Source organism: Lissotriton vulgaris, unplaced genomic scaffold (assembly GCF_964263255.1).
Source record: "Lissotriton vulgaris unplaced genomic scaffold, aLisVul1.2 SCAFFOLD_965, whole genome shotgun sequence".
NCBI lineage: Eukaryota > Metazoa > Chordata > Amphibia > Caudata > Salamandridae > Lissotriton > Lissotriton vulgaris.
The window spans coordinates 274,201-301,548 of NW_028255837.1; the positions used below are offsets into that span (position 1 = coordinate 274,201).

A 27,348-nucleotide genomic window follows, 5' to 3' on the forward strand; every position below is an offset into this window, starting at 1 on the left:
TAGCGGGTGAAACACAATTGCAACTTGCTCCCAATACCTTGGGTTCACAGTTTGAAATGTGGGGAATGAGGCGTGGTAGAAATTAGGGCTGTATGAAAGGGATGACACATCTTGAAGACTGACGACATCACGACAACATTGCAAGTCTTAAAATCTTCATCAGCTCGGCATAACGTCTTTTTTCCAACATTGCTGTCCAAATATATCCATCATGGCAATTATATTATTTTATTTTCAATGTGGCATTTCAGGAATTTTCAAGACGGACGTCAAATAACCAGGGAGAGAGAGCCAGAAATGATAAAGACACATCGAAGGCCTCCCCGCAAAAGAAGACACCAGGATGTGAGCACCCCCGGGAAGAGCTCGAAGGCAACAGTTACCAGCACGTAACCCACATCAAGGTGAGTTTAGAACAATTTCAGTTTGGCAGCAGGTGCCATAAGCTTGTCCATAATCTTTGTTTGTACAGCTTTTTTGGCAAAATAAAAATCTTCTGCCATAAAGAATCTTAGTGGTATAAACCTCCTGTCCCTTCCTGCCAAAGACCACCCTATGGCTGTGCACCGGTGGTTCAGGTCACTTCGTCCTCCTTTCGAAGAGCCCTTTCATAGCAGACAATCTATGGTCAAGTCAAATCGAATAAGAAGGTAGCCCGTGTGGGGGAACATGACCCAGTAGGAGAAAACCTCTCAGCCAATCTCCTCCTGTGTTCAATGAAAACTATGGGCCCGTGTGTTCAAACCCTCCTCGGGGCGGCTAAGGCCCTCACCTCGCTAATCACTAGTGCGGGCTCCATTCCTGGCAGGGTTCTCTGTGGCTTCTGGAGAGGTCCCCCCTTCCTGCACATAAACAATCATTTGATGAAAAAGCTGTTTTTCGACTCCTGTGTCTGCTGCATCAGGGACACACATAGAAGTTACAAACCGGCATTTAAAGATTGTTTATGTGCAGGAAGGGAGACCTTTCTGCACATAAAGAATCTTCCCTACACAGTCACCCTCGCACTACGGTGCAAGGATGCCTGCGTTGGCGCTGGGCTGCCACGTGTAGCTCCAGCACAGAGGGAAACGCAGGGCAGCGCCATATTCTTGTAACCATATGCTGTGTTTCTGTAGTGGCGAAGTGAGGCGTTAAACCAGGAGGGAGAACACCTCACTCCGCCACTTCCCTTGTAAATATGCCCCAAAGTGTCTCTTCATATATGAACCTTGAACACTCACACACATGCCTTGTGATCTTTGTCACCCCTCTCTATGGAATCTTCGGAGTGCCTCGTATTTTCAGTCATCTTAGCACAAAACGTGTCATCCTCTGCAGCCGTCTTTGTGGGACTCGCCAGGTGACTTCAGTGAACACTGAACCCCACAGACGTACTTTGTGCACTTCTGCAGCATCTTCTGTGGGGATCAGGGTGTGAGAGATGTGACCACAGGGCTGGGACAGACATACCATCCCTTGGAATCTTGTCAAGCCCCTTCCATGGGGTTCACACCTTATGCTCTTGTGCAGAATTGTCTATGGAGACCGTGCAGTGCAATGAGTGATCCCTGAACTCCTGCAGAAACACCTCCTGTAGGAACTCACACATGCATGAACCCTGAACACCCACACACAACCCTTGTGATCTTTGCCACCCTCTCAATGGAATCTTCGGAGTGCCTCGTCTTTCCAGTCATCTAAGCATAAAACTTGTCATCCTTTGCAGCCTTCTTCATGGGACTCAGGAAGTGATGTCACTGGTAAACACTGAACACCCGCAGACACACTTTGTACCCTTCGGCAGCACCTTCTGTGAGGGTCAAGGTGTGAGAGATGTGACCGTGACCACAGGGCTTGGGCAAATATACCATCCTTCTTATCTTGTCAAGCCCCTTCTATGGGGTTCACACCGTGTGCTCTTGTGCAGAATTGTCTATGGAGACCGTGCAGTGCAAGGAGTGATCTCTGAATTCCTCCAGACCAGCTCTGTGCTCCTGGGCAGAATTCTCCGTGGAGCCCTAAGTAAGTAGTTAGTTGTGGCTGGATTGATACAGACACCCCTTGTGTATGTGCAGCCCCCTCTACGGGGCTCAGTGTGGGGCTGTGATCCCAGGGCTGTGACACACCTTAATACTCCTGGTCAGCCCTCCCCTCTCAATGTAGTCCTACGCAATCGGTGACCATTACGGGGAATAAGAACAAACCCTGGATTTCCAGATCTGAACGGCCTTAGGGGGGCCTGGCCCAACCACTAGAACCGGGCCTGTTTCCCTGACTTCCTTCGTGATCCCATAACACCCGCACACATACCTTGTACTCCTCTGCAGCCTTTGAGTCTCAAGGAGTGACTTCACTTGTGATCCCATAACACCCTCTCACATACCTTGTACTCTTGGGCAGCTTCCTCTATGGGAGTCACGGAGTGCGCCCTGTGCTCCTTGGATCTGTCGCACACAACACAGATGAGCGTCTGATCCTCGTCACAGAACAGCCTCAGTTTCTCCTCGTGTTTCTCGCACAGATTCTTCCGTGGGGGCTCCACGGGGGGCAGGTGAAGCTGTTTTAACATTTCCACAAGGTTTCCGAGTTGCCTGTTGGGTCGGAGGCTTCTCCCTGTTGATATTTCTCTGCACTGCGGACAGGGGGGGTTTCCATCTCTTCCTTCCCAGCTCTGAGTGATGCAGGAGCGGCAGAAGTTGTGTCCACAGTCGATAATCACAGGATCAGTGAAATATTCCAGACAGATGGAACAAGTGGCCTCATCTTTGAGATTCCTGAGCTGAGCTGCTGCGGCCATGATCCCAGAAATGCAGGGAAAAAAAGTTAAGTTTCGTTTCTCTGATTGTGTAAAGTGGGCGTGTCTGTGTGTCTCCTCCTCCTCTGTGCGCTGGGACTTCCTGATTCAAAGTTTGTGTAAAGTAGGCGTGTCTGTGTGTCTTCTCTTGTGTGTCCCTAGTTCAGGTTGCACGGAGTCTTTTTTGTCCTAAATGCGTTCTGGCCGCTGCTGAAAGGGTGAACAGCCTCAAACACGCTGTCGTTTTCCTCTGGTTCCACTAAATAAAGCCTCTTTAACTGTATTGTAATTGCATGGAAATAGCGCTTACTATCCCAAACGAGACATCGCAGCGCTAATGTGCAAGTTCGGCTCTGACTGCAGCAGCCCGGCCTCGGAGAGGCTGGTAAATCACCCCAGACTGGGCCACGGGTGTTAATCTTTTCGGGCAGAAGAGGGAGGCAGAGGGATGAGAGAAATACAGGAAATTAAAAGTGAAACCAAGACTTTTCATTTCAGTCTGAGGAAACCAGGGAAAGCAGCGGGTGGAAGAAGGAATACACGGGGGTAAAACAATGTGTGAAAGAATCAGAGGGGAAAAGAAGCAAAGAAGGAGAAGAAGGTAGAAAGAGGGGAGGAAAAAGAATGTCTGAAGAGAAAAGGCAGCAACAAGAGGGGGAGAAACGGAAAGGACGAGGGAATAGAAGACGCTTCAGCGTTTTCATAATTGCCTGTACCTGCTGTTTGTGTTTAGTGTTTAGTGTTTCGTGCATTCTGGGGCTTGTAGTTTATATTTTACATCGCGCAATAAACAGACCACGCAGTTATAGGCGTAAAAGGCCATTTATTAGACCAGAACTGCGCATAACAATAGAACAGTAAACAATAAAGAAAACACCCCACTCATACATCCCCCCCATTCGTTTCAATCATTCCTGTCAGTACTGAGCCCTAGCGGCTCCAAACACCCTCCACTTGCCGTCAATCACCCTTCCAGCCCCCAGCCATTGCCCACTTCAAACCAACTTCGATCCGTCCTGACCAAGTCTCCCCCCCAAGGGATGGGTATGCCCGCTCTTGACCCCCTATCCCTTCGGAACCTGCCTACCGCAGCTCTGGCCTAAACTGGCAACGCAAACAAAGCCAACCCAAGAACCACCTCTAACTGCCGGGTGGGTGGGCGGTCTTTTCGAGCTCCCTCCCGATGGTGCCAGGCGCGGAAAAGAGGAAGATCCCTTCCTCCCCCGCGCTTAAGTACCCACCCCCTAGCTCCTCCCCTTCCCCTGCCTGGACTATCCCCTGCGCGAAAGACCCCGGGGAAAGACTAGTCTGCGACTCTGCTTTCCCCGGGGCCCGGCATCGCGCAATAAACAGACCACGCAGTTATAGGCGTAAAAGGCCATTTATTAGACCAGAACTGCGCATAACAATAGAACAGTAAACAATATCAGAAAACACCCCACTCATACATCCCCCCCATTCGTTTCAATCATTCATGTCAATACTGAGCCCTAGCGGCTCCAAACACCCTCCACTTGCTGTCAATCACCCTTCCAGCCCCCAGCCATTGCCCACTTCAAACCAACTTCGATCCGTCCTGACCAAGTCTCCCCCCCAAGGGATGGGTATGCCCGCTCTTGACCCCCTATCCCTTCGGAACCTGCCACCCAGTGGACCCCCTGTAGGGCGGTACACTGCCCCACCCCCCCCCCACTAAGGGGCCGTCCGTCCGTCCGTGCAAAGTCACTCCCTTCGACACCAGATCGACTCGTTCCACAACTTGCTCACCACATCCCTCAGTTCCATCATATACCATGCATTCCCCAGACGAGACAGATGCACACCGTCCTCCCTAAAGGCTAAAGGCTCCTCCAGGCGAAGTCCAGGATGTGAGATAATCTTCACCCCCCTATCAACACAGTAGAGTCTCATTGCCCGATTCAACTTTCTCCGGGCCTTCTCAATGGCCCCGTGTTTCATGGCCCCTCTCCAAACTTTACGGGGGACCAGCTCCGTCCAGGCAATGCAGGCCCCCGACATCCTTGATTTAAGCACATCCAAGTCCCTCTGCATCAATTGCAACAGAGCCAGTCCAGACAATTGCACCAGGTCGTTCTCGCCCAGATGGATGATCAACAGATCCGGGCCCCCCCTTTGTGGGACCATCTTCGCGAGCCAGGGCAGTAGTGCCCCCCATCGCATTCCGCTCTTTCCCCACCATTTCACCTCGTGCAATTGTCCTCTCAGTCCCAGGTTACGTCCGTAAACCTGCTGGTCAGCGTACTTGGATGCCCAGTGCACAAAGGAGTGCCCAACGATCCACGTCACCGTCTTACCACCCGGGCCACCCACGCAACCTACGAAGAAAAAGAAGTTAGAAACGGGCAAAACAGAAATCACAAACCAACAACCTGCCTGGGACCCCACCTACTTTCTCACATACCGCTCGCAGCAGCGAGACTTCCAACGACCAATACTCCGGATCCGGTCCCAGGACCAACCCAAACGAGCCGCAGCAGTGGCAGCCCCAATACGGAAAGAATGAGTACCAAACCCCGCACCATTCATCCCCAGTTGACCCAAAGCCATCCTCAACACCGCCAACAGCTGGCCCGCCGACAACCTCGCACCCGAAGTATGCCGGAAAATTTCACCTCCCCGCGGGCCCCCAGCCCCGCAGAAGGAGCGCCACTCTCGCACAGGGCAAACCGCCCCACCAGACTCGTTCAGCCACACCCACGTACCACGGCCCATCTGATCAGTCTTCGAGCAGCCCAGCCAAATCCCCAAACGCCCCGCATCCACCCGCACATCCTCGTACAACCGCCCGGGCCCCCGCCTCGTGCCCAGCAACTCAGACACGCGAAACGCCCCGAAAAACATCCACACCATGCACAGGCGAAACAAGCCCACCTCGGCCCCGTCATAGCAACACTCAGGCAGCACCCCCACCAGACGCACCAACAGGTCAAACGTCACCGCCTCCCGCAGGCGCCTCCCCCCGACACCCCTCTCCCGGCCCCACCCCCGCAACATGCGAGCCAGTACCACATCCTTGGTGGGGTCGAAGCCCAGAAACAGAATACAGTAAAAGGAAATGCCAGCCAACTTTCCAGAAATCGTAGCAGCAGTCAGGCCCCGGTCCATGCAGGAGAGCACATAGCCCCTCACACCACCCAGCACCTCCGACTCCCCACTCACCACACCATCCACCGACCAACCCATAAAAGAACTAAATTCAGACCATGCCAATCGATATGTCCTCCTTGTGGACGGTGCCAACGAACCCTCCACCAGACCAATCATCCTCACTCCCCCAATGCCCAGATGCCGGCCGGCAGCTCGGTCTTGCAGGCGTCCGCTCCCGGCGCCAGATGTCGGAACCGCTGCCACTGCGAACGAGACAAAGCATCCGCAATGTCATTATTCGCCCCAGGGACATGCCTGGCCCGAAACACCACATTCAATTGCAGACACGCCAGCATGAACCTTCGCAACATCTTCAACACTCGCAGGTCCCTCGCCCTTTGGTTATTCACAAGGTCCACAACCGTCATGTTGTCTACATGGAAAAGCACCGTCCTGTCCCGAAAGTCATCCCCCCACACCACCAGGGCCACCAGCAAAGGGAAGAACTCGAGAAAAGCAATACTCCTGCCCTGCTTCATCCAGGAGGCCGGCCAGCTCTCCGCGCACCACCGCCCATCCCAAAAAACTCCAAACCCCACTGACCCAGCCTCGTCAGAAAAGATCTGGCATTGCCACACCGCCCTTTCCTCACCAAACTCCAAGGGCACTCCATGAAACTCCTGCAAAAATGCGATCCAAGTCCGTAGATCCGACCGCACCCCCAGCGAGATCCTCACCCGGTGATGCGGAAGCACTGCCCCCGACATGGCCATGCCGAGCCGCCGACAGAACGTGCGCCCCGCCCGCACAACCCGGCAAGCAAAGTTAAGGAAACCCAGCAGCCTCTGAACCGCCCGCAAAGGGATCCTCCTCTCCCCCACAGCCCACTCCAGACACTCCAAAATCTCCTTCACCTTAGCCGCAGGCAGACGCGCCAACCATGCAACCGAGTCCAACTCGATCCCCAGGAACGTGAGGCAGCAGCTGGGACCAGCCGTCTTCTCCGGCGCAAGAGGCACCCCGAACTGCACCGCCAAGGCCTGGAAACGCGACAGAGCCCTGCCACAATCCCCCGACCCCGCCCTGCCCAGGAAGAGGAAATCGTCCAGGTAGTGAGTGACCTCGCGGCACCCGCTCACCCTCACCATGACCCACTGCAGGAAAGAGCTAAACAATTCAAACAAGGCACAGGAGGTGGCACAACCCATGGGAAGGACCTTGTCGACATAGATGGCACCCCCGAACTGCATGCCCAAGAGCCCGAAATCCGCCGGGTGAATCGGCAGGAGCCGGAAAGCTGACTTGATGTCGGAATGAGGAAATATAAATTTTATGGTCAAGTAATGTTCCCTAGCGTGTACCCCACCGTCTCCATGTACCAGCTTAAAGTGCATGTAACTTCCCTCCTGTGCCAGCTATGAAGACGCAAATACATTTGCGTCCACCGTTAACATGTCCTCTTTCAGACCCACCCTGAATGGGTTGAATATTCCGTTTCCAAGTATGCCTTGCCAACGTCTTTTTATGGTGTACTCTACACGTTTTTCAGCTCTGGCACACTAGGCCCTGAATTCTGCCATCAAGCCTTTTTTCTCTGCTTTCTGACTCTGAAAGCCTCAGCCCAGGCAGCCTCTGTACTCGTGACCTCTGTCCTACTCTCTGTGCGGCCCATGGCGCTTAGCTCAGCCTGCTGCCTGCCAAGACTGTATTCAACCTTCGAATTATCTGTTCCGCTCCTCGAAACTGCATTCCTGCCTACTAGTTTAAGTAAACATTCCCCCAGCTGAAAGGCGAAAGGCCCGGCCTCACTGTCTCCATGCAAGTAATTCATAGTCTCTGTTACCATGGAAGGCCCATGCCCCTCGCATCCCGTGCAGACACTTAGGCGCTTATACACGCACTCACAGTCAGTATAGAATAGCTTCTGCCCCAGAGACCTTTCCCTCTAGATAGTATGGTTCCCAAACATCAGATATCAGATATGATAGAAGTACGAGTTGATCTGACATGCCAGACTTCTGTCTCTTTCCGCCAGTGTAAATGTCATGTCCCCTGCACCCGTCTGTTTCACGTCAATCATACGTCATGCAACTGCGCGCGCACCCATGCTTCAGATTTCTGCTGACATTACAAAATTCTGCCTTGTTACCACCCACTGTGACACCTATCTGTGACGTTTCTAGTACACACCTCCATGTGCACGCCCAGTTCACGCCTTCTAATTACGTACCACTATCACGTGGATGCTGTTATCTTGTTTCTCTCAGCTGTTACGCCTACTGCATAGTTTTCTATAATGCAAGTCAAGTATATAAGCTATGTATTGTCAATAAAATATTGCTCTATCCCTTCCTGAACCCCTGTGGTTGCAGGAACCTGATATCCAGGTCATGACCATTCCTTTTTAAGGAATAAAACCCCTAAGAACTCTAACACCACGGACTCTGCCTCTTTATTTCCGATTGAGTTATTATTGATTAAGTACTTACCTGCATAGAAATTAAGACGGTAAATTAAATATTTACCACAGAATTTTGGCGCCCGAACAGGGACCCCTCCCCCACCCCACGCGCCGGTTGGTGCGTTGCAAGCTCTGTCCCCTGCCATCAGTTAGACGGAAACTACGCGTACTGGCAGGATTTCCTGTATCTCCCTCTGGCCCACGGAGGTGACGAAGACTGCGATTAGCACCCAGACGAGGCGGTGAGGAGTGCGGAGGATCCCGACCAGAGCCTAGCCGAAAGAAGCAAGGTCCGAGGTGTCAAGAGGCCCACCAGATTCCGAAGTATCCACGTGTCGAGTCGAGTCGAGTCCAGTCCGGTTCCAGTCGAGTTTTCCGAGGCCTTCAGTTTCCGTGCTTACCGGTGAGTACCATTGCTGGGACGTATCAAGACGGGTTTGGGTACACAAACACGGTCTGCACTGTTTTAGACAGTGTATCTGTACTGTTTAGCAGTATATCCATTATTTCAAGTTTTTGCACTGTTCTCAGCAGTGTATCTGTGCTGTTTAGCAGTACATCCGATATAGGGGGTAGTCATATATGTTTTAAATGTTTTCCATGTGATTAATGTCGTGGTATGAGTGTGACTGTTTTTAATGTGTATTATTGTGTTCTTGTGTAATTAGCTGTATTCAGTATTAAGTAGCAAGGATTGAGCATTCAGTATTAAGTAAACAAGATGCCGTTTTTTAACAAGTTAAAACAGATAGGAACTAGGAAAGGGATACTAGAGGAAGAAATTCCTATCCCCCTAGAGACACTCCTGGAAATTTTATGTACCATAAGCATGGCTTAGATGCCATATTGTACCTAGATTTATGGGCTGATTATACTAAGCATCTAGACGAAAGACATAGATGGCCTGTTACCGGAACATGGGATGCCGAGTGCATCATGAAAGTCGAAGAAGCACTATGGAAAAAGAAAGCCAGACAATCTCAGAAAGACGCCATAGAATTTTGGCGTAAAGAATCACATAAGCGTGCTGAAAAAGCACTCCGTAGAGAAGACAGACTTAAAGAATCAGATAAGGCCCTAGAAAACGAATTAGTTACTGAAGGGATCCGAGTAAAATCAGAGCAAATAGACCGTGCCCGAAATAATCTCGTAAATAGCATGTATCTAGTGGCCGAGGGTTCGCCTGAAGCCACTTCAGAAATACCGAAAAATCTGCCGCCACCATTGATTCCAACTAAAGTAAATCACAGAACTACTAAAGACATATTCCTGAATTCCTACCTAGAGGATGTAGCACCCGCTTACACCAATCCACGTGCCCACGTCCCGCCTGCTGACGGTGACGGGGGTGGCAACCCGCCTCCAGACCATATCCCACCGTTACTGCAATCAGGTTATCCCGTCCGACAGCCTGTCATTCCGGTACCTCCACCACTTCCCGCACCTAAGATTGACATACCGAAACCTGATCCTACTAAAAGACAAGTTCAAGTACACATACAGACTCCACAGAGAGATAATGCCCAAGTTTCCGCCTCAGGAGGTGCGACCGGGGGTTACCGGACCCCACCAGCAACACACAGATTACACCTTAGGGACATACAGAATCCGTTCACGCTCCAATCACCCCGTCTCGACATGCTCAAAGAACCGCTTCCAGTTTGCAGATACGATCCAGTACCCGGCAAAGACGATAGGATGTTGATAGCATCACTACGATTGCGACAAGCTACAGATTACCTAATATTGTTCTCAGGAATGAAAGAACACTTAGATAGAATATACCATTTTGTCCAGACTGGGGAAGACCCTGAAAGTATTAAAGAGGCCATGGCACATCAGAAAGTTGACACTCAAGCATATATAGTACGTTTTTTCATAAATTGTCTAATAAGAGAACGAGACAGGCCTGAGACAGAACAGGATGAAATAGAGGCACTCAACAAGTGGGGTCAAAATATATCCGAAGGAAAACATGATAAAGGGGGTTGCATAGCCAGTATGTACAAGAGAATAAGAAAGGCAGTGATAGAAATACACGAAAAAGAGAAAGAAAAAGCTTCCTCCGAAGAAGAGGAAGAATCTGAAGAACAAGAAAAGACTACAGACATGATAGCGTATGTAGGTAAGGGAACTTACCTTAGGAAAGGTATTCGTCCGGAAAGCAAGAGAGTTTTTCTCTCTGGCATAACAAAACCGAATTCTCCGGAACATCAGTTCCAAGAGACTGATAAAAGGCTTCGAGAACGAATGGGGTACCATGTACTCAATTCTATGGATGAACAAGAACTAGCCCGGTCAGCAGTATTATGGGCTGACAATCCGAACATATATAATGATGACACAATAGCACAGACATTCCTGAACCTCTCCCCAGACGAACAGAAATTAGCAGGTGTATACATGATTCAGCACCTCCTCACGTTATACAGAAACCAACATTCTGATCCAGGTCCCTTACACGATACATTAGAAGCATTACTCATGGACCGATGGAGAGGTTTAAGTACCAAGTTAATACACATAATTCTAGAACAACGACATAGATATAACGCTTTCTTAAATACAGAATATGTTCCCGCTCCGCCCCCAGAAAGAAAAATGTATCATATGGAGCGTCTGCATGGCATTGAAAGTCAGAACCCCTTACGGGAAGTGCATCCAGTTATGGGAACCGATAATAACCTGAAACGTGTGTATGTACACACGCCTCTGACTAAGTTAGAATTACTGGAAATGAAGAAACTAGTACCCTGTCATGATAAAGACCCTGCAGGTTTTCACAGAGAACTTAAAGATATGTTACTGATGGGAGATTATACATATGAAGATATCATGAAAATGTTAAAGGTACTGCTGCCCACGGGCATCTACGAGAAACTCAAGGAAAAGGAATGGGAGGTAGGAGATAAAAAGATTGTATGGACAGAAATAGAGGACGAGGAAGAAAAGCGTACCCCAGGGCTAGGCCTTGGGGAGAAAACTAAAGCATTACCAGGTTTGATAGTACAGGTTCTGCCTAGATTACTGACAACTAGAAAAGAAGATTGGGACGCAATTTCGGCCTGTAAACAGAAGCCAGATGAAGATACGAGTGACTTTTATTCAAGATTCGAGAAATGTTTCATTATTAATAGTGGTCTTAAACCAAGTAGCGAGTCGTACCCGCATCTTTTTGTATCAAAGTTAGTTGAAAATTCCCTGTTAGCAGTTAAAAACCGTGTATACAAGGTTGAGAGTACATGGCAAGCAAATACGCCATCACAGATGTTACAAATGTTACAATATCATCAGAACAGAATCAGAGAAGAACAGGATCATGAACAGAAACGCATGAAAGACACGAAAATGAAAATGTTAGTAGCCCAATCAGTTCCAGCTGACAGCCAGAGAAAGGGTACGACCCAGACAGGTCACGCCGCAGCTCCCGTTAAAGGGACATGCAACTATTGTAAGCAGCCAGGTCACTACGTACATGAATGCCCAGTCCTGAAACATAATATAGAAACAGGTAAAACTAAGGAAAGACCGCATCCACCTAGACAAGACCAGGTCCAGCAACAGACTTTACAGAAGACACAGCCTACGCATGTTTCATCTCATACAGCACAGACAGTAGCAGTACCACAGCCACAGCCCATTGCCGCGACTCAGCAAGTTTCACGACAGATGTACCAGTATGCCCAATCTGCTTACCCCGATTATCCACGATACACATGAAACAGCCTGGAGAGGGAAGTTGGCTTGCCTCTTATTGAGATTCCTGTAGATCAAGAAGGTCCTTATGTACACAGTCAAGTATTGGGAAAAGACAGAAAGTTTTTAATTGACACAGGGGCAAGCCGCACAACAATCAGTCATGATGAAGTTCCAGGGGCACCCTCTCAGGCTCACAGAATGTTTCCCTTGGTTTTTCAGGACAGCCTATTGTAAATGAGGTATCAGAACCAGTTCCCCTGGCTGTGGGTCCATTATCACGTGTTACAGACCTATTACTTACAAAATCATGTCCAGAAAATCTGTTAGGAATAAAGACATTGAAAGCTCTAGGAGCAGTGATATGTTGTTCTCCGGAAGGAGTTAGACTCTTTCTGCGAGATTTCAAGGGTCACTATGTATTACGAGAATTTGATATCAGATTGAAAAATGTACCAGATCACCTGTGGGCACAAGGCCCCACCGATGTAGGCTGCATGCATATTACTCCATACCGTGTTACACTGAAACCGGGTGTTGTTTTACCGAGAATCAGACGATACAAGTTACCGCCTGATGCTGTAGTGGCTTTACTGAAAATCATTGAAGAGCTTATTGCCCAAGGAGTGGTTGTAGAGACCGACTCCAATATCTGTAATTCACCTATCATTCCGATTCTTAAACGTACTGATCCCAATGCACCGCCAGTATACCGGCTGGTGATTGATTTACGAGAACTGAATAAATGCATAGTTCCACAGTACCCTGTGGTTCCCGATATCTCTTCCCTATTGACTGCTATTGATTCAGAAGCAACGTTCTTTACTGTAGTTGACCTCAAGAACGCCTTCTTTAGTGTACCTATTGATCCAGAGAGCCAATACCTCTTCGGATTCAGTTTAAATGGACGAAGTTTCAAATTTTCACGCGCACCTCAAGGATTCACAGAAAGCCCCAGCATCTATAGTCAAGCACTGAAAAGACAACTAGATTGTATTCACATGCCAGTTAATACCGCCTTACTGCAATACGTCGATGATCTGTTGATCACCGCACGAAGTGAACCCGAATGTGAACAAGCATCACTGACAGTTTTACACTTTCTGGCCGACAAGGGACACAAGGTTTCTCCTTCGAAGCTACAATTCTGTGTTCAGCAAGTTGTGTACTTGGGTCACTTGCTGTCCAAAGTGGGGAGACAGCTCACTCCTGATCGCATCCAGTTAATTGCAAATATGCCGCAACCCCAGACACAAAAGGAAGTGCGGGCCTTTATAGGCCTCACCTCGTACTGTAGACAATGGATTCCTCAGTATGCATTTCTAGCTAAACCACTCATTCAGTTGACAACGCAGGAGGCAGCAACCTCGACTGCCCTTCCGTGGACTCAGGAACACACACACGCCTTTGAAGAATTAAAGAAAGCTTTATGTCAAGCACCAGTTTTAGCGACACCATGTTACAGCAAACCTTTTACACTTTTTGTTACAGAACGTGATGGTACAGCGTTGTCTGTCCTCACTCAAGATCAAGCAGGTTCACATAAGCCTTGCGCTTATTTTTCAAGTACATTGGATTCAGTAGCCCAGGCACTCCCTGCGTGCTTAAAGTCAGTAGCAGCAACAGCACTAGCAATCAGACAGAGCGACTCAATTGTTTTAGGACATCAATTAACAGTACAAGTTCCACATTCTGTAGAGGTTCTTTTAAACAGAACCCAGACTCAACACTTAACTATAGCGCGACTGACAGGTTATGAATTAACACTATTCCAGCCACACATAGAAATCAGACGCTGTAGCATTCTGAACCCCGCTACATTGTTACCTTCGATAATGACAGATCCAGCCCCGCATGACTGTATAGAGATCATTAATGCAGTAACAAAACCCAGACGAGACTTAACAGATGTTCCATTGACAAATCCAGACCTGACACTTTATGTGGAAGGTTCATGTATGAGAACAAGTACAGGAGAATTAGTGGCCGCATATGCAGTGACACTGAAACTGAAGTCAAAGAAACATATCGTATTGATACATTGTCTGCTCAAGCCGCAGAGCTCATTGCTCTGACCCGAGCCTGTATACTAGCCAAGAACAGAAATGTTAACATATACACAGATTCCCGTTATGCGTTCGGAGTCGTACACGACTTCGGAATGTTGTGGCAAGAACGAGGCTTCTTGACCTCTCACGGTGCCAAGATCCAACACGGTCCCCTCATTCAAGCACTGTTAGAAGCCATACATCTGCCTTCAGGCATATCCGTCATGAAGTGTAAAGCACATACTAAAGTTACAGATTCTGTTTCCCAGGGTAACGACCTGGCAGACCAGACAGCAAAACATACAGCACTGACTCACACTCAGACAACTGACGTGACAAAGACAATAGTACCGACACATTGTATGACAGTTAGGGATCCCGCCCTAGATGTAATCGATATTCAGACACATGCTACGGCAGATGAAATAAAGAAATGGACTGAACTAGGAGGGATCCAGACAGATCAAGGGTGGATGACGAAGGGAAAATCTACATGGTTTCTCCCCGACTCTATGGTTCAAGTTATAATCAATACAGCACATAGTCCAGCACATCTAGGAGAGAAAGCGATGTTAGACAGTTTACAGAATCTCTGGTATAACAAACACTTACGAGCAGCAGCAAAACAGAAAGTGCGTACTTGAATGATCTGTTGTCAGTTCAATCCAGGTAAAAGCGTCCCTGTAGAGCAAGGTGGATTTCATCCTCCCGATCACCCTTTTGAAGTCCTCCAGATGGATTATATCCAGATGGACCGTTGTCGAGGATTCAAATATGTTCTCGTAATTGTTTGTGCACTTTCCCGTTGGACCGAAGCATATCCAGTCCCAGATTACACTGCCAGGCAGCTGGTTCGTGAATTCTTCCCACGGTACAGCTTGCCTCGTGTCGTGTACTCAGATAACGGACAGCCATTCTCATCCGAATTAATGAAGCAGGTTTCCCTTCTGCTAGGGTATCAGTGGAGATTCCATTGTGTCCGACACCCCGAAGCCGCAGGCCTTGTAGAGAGGCATAACCAGACATTAAAGACCCGTCTTGCTAAAATTTGTAAAGAAAAAGGGGTCGACTGGATAGTCGCCCTGCCAGTTGCATTGTTCTACATGAGGATGGTCGCCCACTCGCGATCAGGACTATCCCCGTATGAAGTGGTTTTTGGCAGACCACCGAATATGTGGGGGACGCCCATACCGAAGAAAATTACCGATGTTGACTGTAATATGCTGACAGATTACCTTGCCTCCTTGATGTCTGCACTCCAATCATGTCGTTCACAGGTTGCCGCAGCCTTTCCTGACAACACAGATGTAAAGCCGCATGATGTCCGTCCAGGAGACCTGATCCTAGTTAGGAACTTCGACAGGAAAAGTCCGCTGGAGCCCCGTAGGAAAGAACCGAAGACCGTCCTTCTCACAACGAGGACCGCTATAAAAATCGAAGGGAGAAAGGGGTGGATCCACATAAGCCATGTAAAAAAATGCAATGAACTAATGCCAGGGAAAGACTCGTCCACCCCTTCCAAAGACTGTATCGAATCTAGTGACTTTAAAATTCCGAAACAAGAGAAAACTCCCCAAGAAGAGTATAAACTGAAACTCCGATCTAGCAAGTCAGACAGTTTAATTGTTTAAGTCCTCCCCTAGGTGAATCAGTTAAATAGTTTCTGACATGTATCCCCTAGATCGAGATAGAGAGAGAGAGAGACAACTCAAGAAACGTACATATTGTAAATCACTCCGTAGTCACTGTATAGTGACATTACTGATTATGTTTTTTCTAAGCCTTCTGATTATTGTTGCCAGTATATTGCTTTCTATATATCATCCTATTTTCAAGCATGAACAATCTGCTTATAATGTCACTGCTGAACATTCCTTTAGTGAATTACCTCCTCATGAACTTTCTTACAGACTTGCGCTGCGCAACAACACATTCATTAGTATGTTACATCACTCCCATCAGACTCACAACGCTACAAACTGCTGGATATGTGGCAGACTCCCTCCCTACCAGAAATATAAGGGAGTTCTGCCCCTCTTTCCGTACCCGTTCACACACAATGGCTCCTGTGGTGCCTGGTTTAGAATAATTAATTCCATAGATCCTGATATTGCTGTTTTTAAAGGGAGCTGGGTTTGGGGAAACTTGAACTCAGTTCTGCTTAATGCCTGTTATGCAGACAAGAAGGGACTTCCCATTAGAATAGGAACTGATCTAGAAAAGGAAGTATATGGATTAGGTAATTATACAATTAACCTTATGATTCTTACTGTTGAATCAGAAGTCGCTTCAGTTCTCCCTGCTATGTCAGTATTACCAGTCACAGGTGAATTATGTGTCAGTAAGAAGGGTTCAGTACACTTAGGTCATAGCAAATGTACTACTGTGGTCGAATTCAGTGACCAAGGTAAATCCTCTTTTAAAGCTACTCGTCATTCCTACTTTGTTTGTGGTCATACCGCGTACATACGCTTACCTCCAGACTTGGATGGTACCTGTTACATTGCATTCCTTCTGCCACCTGTTTTTCTAGCTCCTCCTGATTATCACAGAAATACAAATCTAGTAAAGAATAGACTCCGAAGAGGTCTCCCGATTGTCGACTATACTGAAACGGCATGGGAGCAATACACAGATTTCAATAAAGGATTCTTTTTCTTCACAGGTCCTGTCCAAAATAGTAAGCTAATCCGCAGATTAACTAGAACACTTGAAGCAGTAGTGAATGAAACTGCCTCCGCCCTAGGTAACCTAACAGAGGAGCAGTCCGCCATGCGGGTTGTTGTCCTTCAAAATCGTCTTGTTATTGACGTCATCTTGGCAGACAGAGGCGGAGCTTGTAAGGTCATCGGGTCAAGTTGCTGTGTTTTCATTCCAGAAAACGCGCCAACAGTATATCAAGCTATTACACGTCGTCATAAAATTGCAAATCTGATACATCAGAATCCAGGCACCTGGACTTGGTCCGGTTGGTTCTGGACAACGTTAACCGCTTGGGGATGGAAGATCCTATCCTTCCTAGGCATTGCTCTTGTCATAGTATTCAGTTGTTGTCTGTGCCTACAGTGTGGGCCAGCAATATGTGGACTGTGTGCCACATCGTGCATTGAACATTCCAGTTTTTTCTCAAAACGTGAAAGAAAGAAAGATGAGCAAATGATGTTACAAGAACAGACTGATCGATTCATGAGGATCGATATATCATGAAGGGTCCGTAGGGAACAAGGAGGGAATGAGGAAATATAAATTTTATGGTCAAGTAATGTTCCCTAGCGTGTACCCCACCGTCTCCATGTACCAGCTTAAAGTGCATGTAACTTCCCTCCTGTGCCAGCTATGAAGACGCAAATACATTTGCGTCCACCGTTAACATGTCCTCTTTCAGACCCACCCTGAATGGGTTGAATATTCCGTTTCCAAGTATGCCTTGCCAACGTCTTTTTATGGTGTACTCTACACGTTTTTCAGCTCTGGCACACTAGGCCCTGAATTCTGCCATCGAGCCTTTTTTCTCTGCTTTCTGACTCTGAAAGCCTCAGCCCAGGCAGCCTCTGTACTCGTGACCTCTGTCCTACTCTCTGTGCGGCCCATGGCGCTTAGCTCAGCCTGCTGCCTGCCAAGACTGTATTCAACCTTCGAATTATCTGTTCCGCTCCTCGAAACTGCATTCCTGCCTATTAGTTTAAGTAAACATTCCCCCAGCTGAAAGGCGAAAGGCCCGGCCTCACTGTCTCCATGCAAGTAATTCATAGTCTCTGTTACCATGGAAGGCCCATGCCCCTCGCATCCCGTGCAGACACTTAGGCGCTTATACACGCACTCACAGTCAGTATAGAATAGCTTCTGCCCCAGAGACCTTTCCCTCTAGATAGTATGGTTCCCAAACATCAGATATCAGATATGATAGAAGTACGAGTTGATCTGACATGCCAGACTTCTGTCTCTTTCCGCCAGTGTAAATGTCAAGTCCCCTGCACCCGTCTGTTTCACGTCAATCATACGTCATGCAACTGCGCGCGCACCCATGCTTCAGATTTCTGCTGACATTACAAAATTCTGCCTTGTTACCACCCACTGTGACACCTATCTGTGACGTTTCTAGTACACACCTCCATGTGCACGCCCAGTTCACGCCTTCTAATTACGTACCACTATCACGTGGATGCTGTTATCTTGTTTCTCTCAGCTGTTACGCCTACTGCATAGGTTTCTATAATGCAAGTCAAGTATATAAGCTATGTATTGTCAATAAAATATTGCTCTATCCCTTCCTGAACCCCTGTGGTTGCAGGAACCTGATATCCAGGTCATGACCATTCCTTTTTAAGGAATAAAACCCCTAAGAACTCTAACACCACGGACTCTGCCTCTTTATTTCCGATTGAGTTATTATTGATTAAGTACTTACCTGCATAGAAATTAAGACGGTAAATTAAATATTTACCACATTACCACCCGGGCCACCCACGCAACCTACGAAGAAAAAGAAGTTAGAAACGGGCAAAACAGAAATCACAAACCAACAACCTGCCTGGGACCCCACCTACTTTCTCACATACCGCTCGCAGCAGCGAGACTTCCAACGACCAATACTCCGGATCCGGTCCCAGGACCAACCCAAACGAGCCGCAGCAGTGGCAGCCCCAATACGGAAAGAATGAGTACCAAACCCCGCACCATTCATCCCCAGTCGACCCAAATCCATCCTCAACACCGCCAACAGCTGGCCCGCCGACAACCTCGCACCCGAAGTATGCCGGAAAATTTCACCTCCCCGCGGGCCCCCAGCCCCGCAGAAGGAGCGCCACTCTCGCACAGGGCAAACCGCCCCACCAGACTCGTTCAGCCACACCCACGTACCACGGCCCATCTGATCAGTCTTCGAGCGGCCCAGCCAAATCCCCAAACGCCCCGCATCCACCCGCACATCCTCGTACAACCGCCCGAGCCCCCGCCTCGTGCCCAGCAACTCAGACACGCGAAACGCCCCGAAAAACATCCACACCATGCACAGGCGAAACAAGCCCACCTCGGCCCCGTCATAGCAACACTCAGGCAACACCCCCACCAGACGCACCAACAGGTCAAACGTCACCGCCTCCCGCAGGCGCCTCCCCCCGACACCCCTCTCCCGGCCCCACCCCCGCAACATGCGAGCCAGTACCACATCCTTGGTGGGGTCGAAGCCCAGAGACAGAATACAGTAAAAGGAAATGCCAGCCAACTTTCCAGAAATCGTAGCAGCAGTCAGGCCCCGGTCCATGCAGGAGAGCACATAGCCCCTCACACCACCCAGCACCTCCGACTCCCCACTCACCACACCATCCACCGACCAACCCATAAAAGAACTAAATTCAGACCATGCCAATCGATATGTCCTCCTTGTGGACGGCGCCAACGAACCCTCCACCAGACCAATCATCCTCACTCCCCCAATGCCCAGATGCCGGCCGGCAGCTCGGTCTTGCAGGCGTCCGCTCCCGGCGCCAGATGTCGGAACCGCTGCCACTGCGAACGAGACAAAGCATCCGCAATGTCATTATTCGCCCCAGGGACATGCCTGGCCCGAAACACCACATTCAATTGCAGACACGCCAGCATGAACCTTCGCAACATCTTCAACACTCGCAGGTCCCTCGCCCTTTGGTTATTCACAAGGTCCACAACCGTCATGTTGTCTACGTGGAAAAGCACCGTCCTGTCCCGAAAGTCATCCCCCCACACCACCAGGGCCACCAGCAAAGGGAAGAACTCGAGAAAAGCAATACTCCTGCCCTGCTTCATCCAGGAGGCCGGCCAGCTCTCCGCGCACCACCGCCCATCCCAAAAAACTCCAAACCCCGCTGACCCAGCCGCGTCAGAAAAGATCTGGCATTGCCACACCGCCCTTTCCTCATCAAACTCCAAGGGCACTCCATGAAACTCCTGCAAAAAAGTGATCCAAGTCCGTAGATCCGACCGCACCCCCAGCGAGATCCTCACCCGGTGATGCGGAAGCACTGCCCCCGACATGGCCATGCCGAGCCGCCGACAGAACGTGCGCCCCGCCCGCACAACCCGGCAAGCAAAGTTAAGGAAACCCAGCAGCCTCTGAACCGCCCGCAAAGGGATCCTCCTCTCCCCCACAGCCCACTCCAGACACTCCAAAATCTCCTTCACCTTAGCCGCAGGCAGACGCGCCAACCATGCAACCGAGTCCAACTCGATCCCCAGGAACGTGAGGCAACAGCTGGGACCAGCCGTCTTCTCCGGCGCAAGAGGCACCCCGAACTGCACAGCCAAGGCCTGGAAACGCGACAGAGCCCTGCCACAATCCCCCGACCCCGCCCTGCCCAGGAAGAGGAAATCGTCCAGGTAGTGAGTGACCTCGCGGCACCCGCTCACCCTCACCATGACCCACTGCAGGAAAGAGCTAAACAATTCAAACAAGGCACAGGAGATGGCACAACCCATGGGAAGGACCTTGTCGACATAGATGGCACCCCCGAACTGCATGCCCAAGAGCCCGAAATCCGCCGGGTGAATCGGCAGGAGCCGGAAAGCTGACTTGATGTCGCACTTCGCCAGCTCCGCCCCGGGACCACAGGAACGCACCATCCGTACCGCATCGTCCACCGACGCATACAGCACCCTCGAGTCCTCTTCAGCAATGAAGTCATTCACAGACCTCCCCTCCGGCCATGACAAGTGGTGAATCATCCTGAACTCCCCTACCTCCTTCTTCGGCACAACCCCCAGTGGCGAGACAATCAGGTCCGGCAGCGGCCAATCCAGGAACGGCCCCGCAACCCGCCCCTCCGACACCTCCTTCCTCAACTTTGCACCCACCACACCCGGCAACTCCTTCGCCGACTTCAAATTCTCTGCCCACCGCCGCTCCCTGGGGCCCTGATAACCCACCCGAAAGCCTTCGGTAAAACCCCAAAAGAGCCGCGCCGCGGCCTCGCGGTCAGGATAGCACGCGAGCCACGGGGCCATAGCCTCCACCTTAACCGGAGTAGGCGCCCTTCGGGCCAGGCTGTCCTCGCCCCCTGGCGTTCCGCCACTGTTCAGAAGGGGTGGCGAGCGAGAGGCACTGAGTGATGGGGTGCTTCCCTCCGCACTTAGAACACTCATGTTTAAACTTGCACGGGTACCTGGAGCAGAAACCCCGACTGTAGCTCCAACACACTCCTGTGGTGGCCCCCCCCGGTTTGGGCGGCTGTCCGGACACAATGGGGCTGGGCACAGTTCCGCCCCCCGCCCCGCCCTGGGCGGGACGCGTCGGAAAAGACCGATACAACACCGGCAAACCGCTGGCCGTATGTGTAGAGGCCGACGAGTGCGACGACGCCATCCACTGCATCCAAAGTTCCTGATCCACCTCCCCCCAGCTTTTCTCCGGATCGGCGCTGACCCTGGCCCGGAACTCCTCGTCATAGCTCAGCCAAGCAAACCCCCCAAACTGCATCTGAGCCTTGCGGATAATGTCCATGTATTTGAACAACGCAATCGCCCGATCGAGATACTTCACACAATAGACGCTAGCATAGATCAGAAAAGCCAAAGTCCAATTCTCCATGGTGATAGGCACTCTAGGCCGCCTCGTCAATTCCCACTCCTCCTCCTTGGAACCCTCCTTCGCCTGAACCTCCCGGTGCAGTAACTTAAAAACATCCACAAACTCATGTCTCCAAATCTTCTCCCTCATTTTCTCGGACAAATGTGACCCCAACGGCATTGCCAGCCCCATGTACGGCATTTTCTTCGGGACCTTCACCCCTTTTTCATCTTTCCCATCACTCTTGTCAGTCTGCACCCCCAAAGTTACCGACTTACCATCCACCTTCTTACCATCCTCAGGTGGACCGCCCGAAGGCGCCCCCCCCTCCCTCACAGACCCATCCCCCACTCCCACCGACCGGCAGGCCCGCTTCCTCCCCTCCCCACCCCGGGGTGCGTCATCCCAAACCGCCCACCAGGCACTCTCACCTGTTAGTGCCTCCGTCCGCTCCCGGGGCCGTCCTCTGGACTCCTTTCCACGGGCCTTCACCGGTCCAGTCTTCTTCTGAGATCCGGGGTCGACCTGCAAGACACCAAGGTCGTCACCCCCCGCTGCGCGGCCTACGCCTTCCAGGTCATCCCGCACCTCCCCCTCTTCCAACTCCTCGCTCTCAGCACTGTAATCCAGTTCAAGCACCGGTTCCTGATCCACACCTCCAGTCGAGACACACTTCACTGCACGCTTCACACCCTTGGCTCCACACTCGCGGCCACGCTGTACGGTGGCGCCACCAGAACTCGTCGCCCGATCCCGCGGGGGAGGGACAGCCGCCGCGGACTGCCCTACTGCTTCCGACCTGCGTCTTGGAGCCGTGTTGCGCCCCGCTAGGCCCCCCTTGGCTCTGCCGACAACTGCCGACTTGGATCCCCTCCCGCCCCCCAGGTCGCTCGAACCTGGCAGGGCCCCGGCACCATCGGGCCTCAAAGCCGTGCCGGCCGTCCCTACCCCGGCCGCGCCCCCAGTAGAGTGGGCGGCCAGGCCTGACCTCCTCAACCTCGCCTGCCGGATCTCCTCCTCCTGCCTCTCCGCCTCCCTCTCCTCCTCCGAAGTAGGGGTGGGGGGCCCCTCAATGGCGGGGCCCCACACAGAACCAACCCGGGCCCTCGTCTCCTCAGCCCACCTGACCTCCTGAATCTGTTCCAAGATACGCTCCCCCCTGGCCCTCTCCTCCCAGGAGACAGAACCCCAAATCGGAGGGGGGAGCGGCTGGCCGTGGCCAAAAAATTCGCCCCCCGTGGGAAGAACCCCACCTGGTGGAAACCTTGGACCCAACCCGGGCCGCCAATGGGAACCAGAGAGGGGGAAGCACTCCTGCCCACCGCAAACCCAGGCACCAGCGGCCGAACCACGGCCGGGGTGCCCGCCCTGGCGCCCCGGGACAAGTCAATCGGGCCGCCCCCAGACACCCGCAGGTCCAGCCCAGGCCCATCCCCACTAAAAGAAGCCCCATCCACACGAACCAAGGCCCCGGGGGCCCCGCCGTCACCCTCCGACCCGACCAGGCCCTGCGCGGGCCCAGCCCGGGCGTCACCTAGCTCCACCCCCTGCGCAGCACCGTCCGGCGCCAACAGAGGACCCTGGAGCGGAAGCTCCTCGGGCACGGCCCGCACGGCCGCCCCCGAGGCCCCAGGCAAAAACTCCAATTGGGGGAAGGGGCGTGAGGAAGTCGTCCGACGCTTCCGGCCCCGCGCAGTATCCTTAGGGACACCCGTCCCCCTCCTGGCCCCCGAGCCACCCTCCTGAACCTGGTCGTCCTCCAGGCAGGCGAAAACCGCCGCCTGCACCCCCGCCGAGGCAGCCCTCGTGCCTCTGGTGGCCCCCACCCAGGCCTGGTCCATGACCCCGGGCCTAATCAAGTCATCGCGGCCGGCCCTAGCGAGCAGTAACAAGGCCTCACGGACCTGTTCCGCAGACACCCCAGACATCCCGGCCAAATCAGCAAAAAAGCAAGAGAAGAAATACAAAACCCAGCTGTCGTAAGAACAGCTCCGAGAACAATTTCTAAAAGCAGCACTAGGCCTCAAACTACGCACTAACTACAACTCTTTTCGAGCTCCCTCCCGATGGTGCCAGGCGCGGAAAAGAGGAAGATCCCTTCCTCCCCCGCGCTTAAGTACCCACCCCCTAGCTCCTCCCCTTCCCCTGCCTGGACTATCCCCTGCGCGAAAGACCCCGGGGAAAGACTAGTCTGCGACTCTGCTTTCCCCGGGGCCCGGCATTGTGAGTATTATCTCGAAACTCACGGCAAGCGAGAGCTGTGAGCTAAAATGCCAGGACTGCTCGGATGTGTCAGACACCCAGGAGGTGAGGACAGGAATGTGTTAATCTGTCTAACCCAATCCTTCGTTGAGAGAAGGAAGGATGGGCTGGGGCTGCGACGCGAGCGATTGGCAGTGGTGAGACAAGTTACAGGCATTCCTCCTATCTCCTTGTGTCTGCTTGGAAGTGTCACACATGGCACAGACCCCTGAAAGGTACGGGTGCTGCATGGACATCAAATGTAAATGTCCAGTATTTGTAAAGCGGAACAATTACCCGATGGTGTCAAGGCGCCGTTGGGAAGATTAAGCGAGGTATTGCCCAGAGTCACATGGTGCTGGACTGATCTGCCACCGGCACCAGGGATCGAACCATGAGCCCTTGGGTTCCGGAGTCAATTGCCCAGGCCGCTGCGCCACACCTCTTCCACATCAGCCATGCAAGGTTCCCTCACTCACACCGGTGGGTACATCCCAGACAGTAACAACTCTGTGGTCAGCTATCACAGTACAGGATCGAGCGGTGTAGGCGGCTAGACCAGCCATGGTAGGCCCAAGGAGCGGAGTCCCGCAGCCGCGATGAATCCCGGGGGTCAGGATGTGGTACACCAGATTCGGAGAGGGACGGCAACTTCGGCTGCGCTGACGCACAGGAAAAGGGGCAGTGTAGCTGGGATCGAGGTGTGCCGCAGTGGACAGCGGAGGTGACAAGGGGTGATAAAGTGTAAGCGCTGTGCGCAACAGAGGGGCGATAAGTGTCGGGCCCTAATACACATTGCTCACTACCATGTGGGCAGGCAAACGTTATACCCAGAACCAGGGGGATGCCACAGGGACTGTACGGCCGTGGTTATAGCTCCAACGTGAGGAGCTGCAACTAAGGGAAGCAAGCTAGGACCCCCCGTCCGACTGGTGAAGTCTGCGGTCCCAGGCGCAGGCCATGCAAACTCGGGGAAACGGCAGTGAACGTCAACACTGAACCTTGATAGCCCCACAGGGATGAGATAGATTGGAACTGCTGTGCAAGGCGCTTCGGGGGCTCAAATCGAAGAGGAACATCGATAGAGGCATCAATTGCAGAGCTGTGTCCCTGGATGAGGCCTAAGGGACAACCCGGGACGCAGACCAATAAAATGGGCAAGATCGTGGTCCCATTAGCCTATGGCAGGTGCCCAGGTACAGCGGCCGGAGGAGACTGTGGGACCCTCCTTGAGTGCAATAATGGTGGAAAATATAGACTTGAAAGGCATTTTAGAATCTAAACAAGATGCAGTGACTGTAGATGTGAATCTTCTCCAGGCCGATCACCATAAAATGACCGACAAAGTCGCAGTTACCGAGACAGATGTGACACACTTGCAGAGCAGCACGAAACGCCTCAAAGAACAAGTTCTGACCTCGCAAAACAGCAAGATGTAAGGGCTGCTAAACTGGAGGATCAAGAAGGGCGTGCATGCAGAAACAATATTAGAGTGGTGGGGGTTCTTGAAGGCATGGAGGAACTGAGTGTTGATTTGTTTCTGGAGGATTTAATCCTCCATTACTTAAAGCCTAAACAACTCTAAAACTACTTTACAAAAGAGCATGCACCAGGGCACCCATACCCAAACCAAAGCCTGGTGCCCCACCCAGAACAATTATTGATCCTTAGTTTCTGGGACAAGGATTCCATTTTATAGGCAGCACGTGCACACGGAGACGGCCACCATGAAAACGCAGTGACCCGGTTCTTTCCGGTACATGTCCAAAACAGAGACAAACTTGTGAGGCCATCAAAAGAAAATTGCGCAGCAAAGAGATCAAATATTCAAATCTGTTTCCAGCAAAGTTGAGAACGGTCGCCAAGGGGAAAACCTGGTACTTTAACACAGCAGAGGAAACCTGGGAGTGGATGGAAGGCTGGCTCACAGTAGGCCAAAACCCCCAACGAGATAGAAGACGGGAACCACAGAAAGAAAAACCAGGGTGATCGACGATGGAAGCAATCCATACCTCGGAATAAGACGCATCCAAAAGGAGGGTCTGGACAAAGAAGGCAACGCAAATGTGCTATATTGGTAACTGAATGCATGAGATCGAACATCCTATTATAGGTGGGAGGGGGGAGTTAAAACATTGTGAATGGGACTACACCCATTGGGACAGGTAACGGACCAAGGGCCCGATGTGTTGTCAGCAGGACTATAATGCCAAGCCATATCTTCCCTGGACTAAAAACAAGCATCCTGGGACCGGTTTCTGGCTAACAGCCGTCATCAGCCAGGCTAGCTTAAATCAAGCGGCATAGTGAGCAAGAGACTCACATCTGGGCATACCTTGTCAACTAAGGGCGAACAGAGCAAACAGAAGGAGATGATGGACGGAGCGCTGATACTTTTCAGACACTCACCCCCAGTCACAGATCTGGGTGTTCTCCATGCCACTGGAAGTCAAGCTATCCTGGCTGATGAGGGTTAAAAACCTGAAACAGGTCCTAGGATGCTTGTTTCCAGTCCAGGGAGGACCTGGACTGGCAGTTTAGGCTGGATTGTTCCCATTGGGCACAGGGTCAAGACTGATTTGCATATGGCTGGGTTCAAACTGGAATGGCATGGGGAGCAAAACAACAATGGATTTAGGCCCAGATCTCTGTAGTGGGGTGAATGTATGATATTGTTCTGCATTCTGTCCATCAATTGTTCTTTTTGTAGTTATGTTGCGTGCTTATCTAGGTTCCTGATCGATACTGTGACCTTATGCCCCTATTCGGCTATAAATCCATTTATTCCCTATATTGGCATAACCGTTCAAGTGCGATTTTCTGAAAAGTCATCTCTGGCCTCACACGAACAGAGCCACATTCCAGCATGACTCTCTGCTACTTCCTTTGCGACCAATTAGTGCAATGACAGAGCAGCAGTCACTATCTGATATTCCTAGATAACACTCCGAGTTCTTCAACAAGATAAAAACTTAGCAAACCTGGAAATCCCCGCTTGCTATGTTTTGATTAGTAATGGAACTCTAATGAGCAACTGATAACTGTCACTTCCTAGTGACATCTTTAATTGACGTCTTATGTCCAGCAAACTTGCGTCAAACCCGGCACCTGTCAGGTATAAATATTACCAACGTTGCCTTAAGCAATGTTGAGTTCGTTGCCTGTTGCTGATGCCAGCTGCCTGCATGACCCTGTGTTGGTAAAAACTAGCACTCTGTCGCTGCAGCCTGCTATCCTGTGGTGGTGAAGCTGCTGATTACCATTATCGCCGCTACAGCGCGAACTATGGTGCAGTACGCTTAAGGAGCTGAACAGCTGTCCTCTGCGAAGACATCCAGCAGATTCCAGCTGCCCGCGGACGCTGTCACCCCTCCTTCCTCGACGCGCTGAAGAGAAGCCGCTGCCTTTCTCGTGCAGAGAAATCCAGTCCCGGCGCTTCCAGTTTACCCTCGCAGGTGACTGGGATATCGAGAGAGAC

The 27,348-nt window shown here is 51.2% G+C and overlaps 1 protein-coding gene across 2 annotated transcripts in view; it reads right to left on the reverse strand.

The window, feature by feature from the left end:
• The window catches only part of LOC147658872 (E3 ubiquitin-protein ligase TRIM39-like), a 134,172-nt gene extending 131,312 nt beyond the window's left edge, over nucleotides 1-2,860 (reverse strand). For both annotated transcript variants that reach the window (XM_086952078.1, XM_086952077.1), the window contains exon 1: nucleotides 2,366-2,860. In XM_086952078.1, coding sequence (XP_086808204.1) covers nucleotides 2,366-2,779 — 414 coding nt within the window. In that variant the 5' untranslated portion in view covers nucleotides 2,780-2,860. The remainder of the gene's footprint in view (nucleotides 1-2,365) is intronic.
• Nucleotides 2,861-27,348: the final 24,488 nt, after the last annotated feature.